General features: G+C 55.8%; 1 protein-coding gene across 1 annotated transcript; it reads right to left on the bottom strand.

The window, feature by feature from the left end:
* Positions 1-475: 475 nt before the first annotated feature.
* TRIM47 (tripartite motif containing 47) lies at positions 476-4,535 on the bottom strand (the record flags this gene model as incomplete). Its single annotated transcript, XM_009865500.1, has 5 exons — positions 476-1,101; positions 2,232-2,306; positions 3,000-3,195; positions 3,664-3,894; positions 4,440-4,535. Coding segments are annotated over 5 exons (1,224 nt in total), but the record flags the coding sequence as incomplete, so codon positions are not given.
* Positions 4,536-5,243: the final 708 nt, after the last annotated feature.

The following is a 5,243-nucleotide window of genomic DNA, read 5'->3' as shown; positions in this document are numbered from 1 at the left end:
GCATGCAAAAGGTGCTTAAAAAAAAGAAAAAGGCAGCAGTGACACAGAGATGGAGTTAAGGCACAAAGTGGAGCATCCGTGCAAGTCACCAGGGCTGTGAGGAGAGGAACCGGGCAGCCCGGCAGCTGGCCAAGATACAGCTTCAAATCTATGTGGCACTTCTGAGCAACACGCTTTACCAAGAAAGGCTGTATCGTGGTCCCTGATGTCCAGAAAGGGAAACTGAAGGGCAGAGACAGCGCGGGGACTCGCCCAAGTTCTCTCAGCAGCCCAGCAGCAGAGCCGGAGCTCGGATCCAGCTCCCTCCTGGCTCCCAGCCCGCGGCTCTGCCCGCCAGACAGCTTCATCCACCCCTGGGTCACCAACAGCACGGAGTGAGGAAGGAGGGATGCCACAGAGAAATACAACGCTACCAAAGGGAAGCCACGACAGTGGCAATATGCTGCAGGAGAGACTTTTCTGGGTCTCCAGGCAGTTACCTACGCTTGAGCACCGAAACGCAATCCTTCTTCAGCGGCCCGATCTGCAGGTGGGCATCGACGCTTTCCAGAAAGAAGGCTGGTTTCAGCTTGCAGGAGAAAAGAGAGGCGAATTGGTGGTTGACCTTGTTCTGGAATGGGTCAAACTGGCCCTTGGCAGAAGGGGAGACCTTGAGCTGCTGCAGGCAGGTCATCTTGGAGTCCTTGACTCCGTAGAAGGTCAGAGCCTTCTCCGAATACTCCAGGAAGACCCCGATTGTTTGGAAAAACGGCTGTTGGATGACGGATTCCAAGCCACCAAACCAAGCCACGTAGTTCTGTCCGTTCCACTGCAGGCAGCAGGACTTCTCGTTCCGCCCCAGGCGCCCGCGGTTGTAGGCCTCCTGGGGGTCGAAGTCCTCAGCGATGACACCGATGCTGACCCAGCCGTCGATGAGCTCCACCTCCCAGTAGTAGTTGCCCCGGTTCATGAGGTTCACGCCCAGCACCTGCTCGCAGTTGATGAACCGGGTCGGGCTTTCCGGGTAGGGGATGGGGCACAGCACCCGCTTGGCCCCTTTGGTACCAAAGAGCTGGATGAACTTGTCGGCTGTGTCACTGTCCAGGTCAATGATGAAGGCAACTGTGTGGGGCAAGAAGGAGACATGAGGACAAAGAGGGAAATGGGATGATATCTTCCCGCTAGCCCTTGCCGCTCTGACCCTCTGCTCCTCTGGCAATTAGCATGATGCTTTCTGACTTCTGCCATCACTCTATCCCCTTGCTTTTAAATCCCACGGCCAGTTTTTGCCAATGAAGATGAGGGGCTGAAAGAGCTGATAACCTCCCATAAGCAAGATGAATACAGGGCAGAGGAGAGAGCAGAGGGGCTGCTTGATGAGCTCAACCATGATACCAGACCTTGGAGCATCCACCTGACAGAGTGATAGTAGGAACATCCCAGATAAAGTGAGTTTCAGCAACACAATAGCGTGAGACCCCAAGAAGACAGGACAACAGCCAGGCTACAAAACAACTGCTCCTTGCAGTCACCACTCACTGCAACCACCGCTGGATCCCAGCGATGTCCGGCTGGAACAGCCCTGGACACATCCGCATTGTGTTGTGGGTCTGACCCACAGCTCCCTAGAGAAGCTGCACAGCACACCCTGCCTGGGCCCAGGTTTTGCTGCCCAGCTTCCACCGAGGTGCACTGGTGCCACCGAGGAAGATCTTGTGCCCCAGGGACATCTCAGTAGGTCACCCTGCACCCCCTGTAAGGCTGTGGGGTCTTGGAGCCCAAACCGAGCCTTGAACCCTCCAGCCTCAGCCCCTCCTGCCCCACTGTCTCTGTTCAGCCACTGAATTATTGCTCTCCTTGCTGCCACTGAAGCTGACCCTCATCAGATCGCTGCTCTGCGGCAAACAAGGACAATGCACAAGCTCAAAATTAATTTAACGGAGGATCCAACTCATCAAGGGCTGGAAGGCAGCAGAAATTACATGGTACGCCCGCAGATTCCCAAGCAGCTGGTCCAGCAGAACCACAGAAGAAGGAAAAAAAAAATCACCCAAACAGATTATGACCATTGTCAGGAAAGAAAGGAGGCTTCCTTGTTAGCTGAGCAATATTTCCTCGGGTGACGGCAGCGCTCCTGCCAGCCATCAGCTCAGGACCAGCTCCACCGGGGAGGCGGGAAGGAGCTGGCTGGGAGAGAGGAAAGGGAAGATGGGTCTTAGCAACAACTGCCAAAGCAAAAGCCCCTCGCTTACATTTCAGGAAGTAATCACGGCTCTCCAGGCAGGCAGGTTTGTTCGACTTCTCTGGAAATCGAGACTCGGACAACGCTGCAGAGACAGGGAGAGAAGCGTTTGCCATCAGCAGAGAAACAATGCCACAAACAAGGGTGTTACTGGAGCATCACCTCCCCACACACTCTGGACACCCTGATGGCCTCCAGCTGCTCTGGTGCCCGAGCCCCAGCTGGCATCCCCAGCTCCCCCTGCACATCCCCGCTGACTCGGACACAGGAAAGGACAGATGCCACCTTTGCCACACCAGTGAGACAAGCAGGGAGAGGCAAGGAACTGGCTGCAATTCCCCTGAAAATGAGAGAGAGGGGAGAGCTCAGGCTAAATGAGAGAGCGTGGGAGAAATCTGCCACGGTGGCTTCTTAACCCTGGCAGGTTTGGGACACCACAGCCCGTCCTGTGAAGAGGATCGTCTATCTTGGGAAGAAAAAGTCCCCTTTCATGGGAGGCCACTTTGGCCACTTGCCCCCTCCCACAGGGCCCTGCCTAACTCCCAGGCTGTTTGTTGCCTTTCCAGTCTCCGTGGAAAAATTCATAAAACCTCAAGGACAAGGCGTAAGCCCAGACAGGGATTGTGCAACGTGCAGTGCAACCGTGCCGGGCAGCTCCAATGGCTGGTGGGAGAGGGGCCAGCACTTGCATGGAGCCTCCAAGCATCTCCCACCTAAATGGGGAGGATGGAGGGTGATGGGGTGATCTCCAAGCAGAGAGGCTTAGGTGGACACAAACCTTCCTCCATCTCCTGGAAATTCAGCCCATCAATGCCTTTCCCCTGCAAATGGTTCCACTGGTTTTTGCAGGCAGCGGACAGCGCATCCTTCACAGCGCCCACGGCTTGGGTGCATTTGGTGAAATTCAGCTCGTTCTGGAAGCTCAGAGCCGGGGAGAGGTTTTCTTCCATAGCTGCTTTTAAGGCCTGAAATTCCTGAGCCAAAAAGACAGAGTTTCAGGAGGTTTCAAACAAGCCGAAGTTGTCTCTTGTTCCGCAACCCCACCCTACCCCGGAGGATTTGGGAACTGGCAGCTCACAGGACTTGGCCCAAGGACAGCCTTGCTTAAGGGAGGAGAGCACTTTCCTGGCTGCGTGTTCTTGGCGCCTTCTTTTCACACCCTTGCAAACCTGGACCCAGACTGTGCTCATCTCGCACAGAGCAGCATCTCCTCCCAAAAAGGTCTCCTCTTGCTGGGCTGCCAGGGAGGGAGGGGATGCTGGATGGAGGCAGGGGGGCACCCCAACCTCTCACAGGGAGCAGGGAGGGGAGAGGACTATGCCAACAGGAGCGAGACTCGGCAGCCCTCACATTCCGGTGCTTCTGGCACCCAGCTCCAAAATGCGACAAAACTCCAAAAGATGTTATCGGCTCCTTCTCCTCGCCCCATCCCACCCAGGCACCTGAAGGAAGTAGATGGTGTCAGTGCTGGGGACGTTCTCCAGGTTTTGCTTGCACTGGGCCAGCTTGGCTCGTCTCTCCTCCTTCCAGCGGAGATCAGCCTCGGCCTCTCCCAGCATGGAGCGCTCTCCATCCTCAATGAAACCAACCACCTCCTTCTGGAAAGTTGCCAGGGCCTCGGAGGCTTCTGCAAAGAGCTTCTTGACTTTCTCTCTCTCCTTCATGGCAGCACCCTGAGCACAGGGATAGAGTGATTTGGGTCACCTCCTGCAGGAAAAGGTGTGGGAGAGCACCCTTGTCCCCTGCCCAGCGCTCAGCCCTCAGCAATGCAGGGTGCCCCTTGACACCCCATAACCCCCTTCACCCAAGAGCTTGGAGCATTCTACAGCCCAGGTGTTGAGGGATCTGTCTGGGCACGGCTGCCACATCTCATGTCCCCAGGTGGTGAAGTGACATGTTTGCACAAGGGCCAAAGGGGACCAAAACCTTGTGACCCTGAGGAGAGAAGGTGCAAGAGCCAGTGGATGTCCCAACATGGTCCTTGCCCTGTTCCTCCTTCCAGGTTGCAAAGGAAAGCAACCAGAGATGCCACGAGGGCTAGCAGAGATGAGGAGCAGGAATCCTCAGGGATTGTTACCAGGATCACCAGCGTTTTATGGAGTGCTTGCTCCCCTGTGAGCACCACCTCTACACCCAACACACCCCAAAAGCTCACAGCCACTTTGCCTCTGCTCCCCAGTCCAGCAGAGCTGCACTAATGAAGCCGTCGCAGATTCACCTTAATGAGCTCCACCATCTTCTTGGATTGCGCGATGGTGACTGCCAGCTCCTCCAGCTCATTCTCGACATCACTGAAGACTTTGGCTTTTTGGGCCTGCAGACATGAGGGGCAAACACTGAGCTCTAACCCTCTCCAATCCTGGCAGCAGGGAGGTGCAGGTGACCCTGCCTCTCCCTGTGTTCAACTCAGAGCCCCCTCTCTGACCATGACCTCGCTGTCAGGCTTTGGGTGAAGGGTTCAAGGAGAATCACAAATTGTTTTCCACCCCTGTAACATCCGACCTTCTCACTTGGCTGGAAAATTAAAGGAGCAGCCAGGCTGCAAAGGGTCATGCTCAGCTCCACACTCCCCACCCTGGTCCCAGCAGAAACCAAACAATACAGGAATTTGAAAGCAAAACTATCTGCTGAAAGGGAAGCCTGGAGGGCTTGGAAATGCAGCGCTGAGTCTCCCTGGAGTTTTCTCATTAGGAGCAAAGCAAACCAGCTGGGGAGCACAGGGTGCTGCGTGCCTGCAAAGGAAGCACCGTCTGAACGTAGTGTTTCCTGGCGGTCTATTGTTAGCACCAGCCATTGCCCATCACGAGGACAGGTCCCTCGGGAGACAGGAGGACACTGCACTCCTCAACCAGGGCAGATATTCCCCCGTGATGCTCAGACCTCATCTCCCTGCAGCACTCGAGCCTGGCGAGGGGGAAAAGATGCTTTCCCCGTCCATCCTTCCCATCCTGCAGCATGAGGTTGGTGACAAAGAGCAGCCATAATGGCCACACAGGTGATGTTAAGCAGCGCCTGCTGAGGC

The sequence above is a fragment of the Apaloderma vittatum genome, unplaced genomic scaffold (assembly GCF_000703405.1).
Source record: "Apaloderma vittatum isolate BGI_N311 unplaced genomic scaffold, ASM70340v1 scaffold25472, whole genome shotgun sequence".
Lineage (NCBI taxonomy): Eukaryota > Metazoa > Chordata > Aves > Trogoniformes > Trogonidae > Apaloderma > Apaloderma vittatum.
This window is presented reverse-complemented; position numbering and strand designations above follow the sequence as displayed.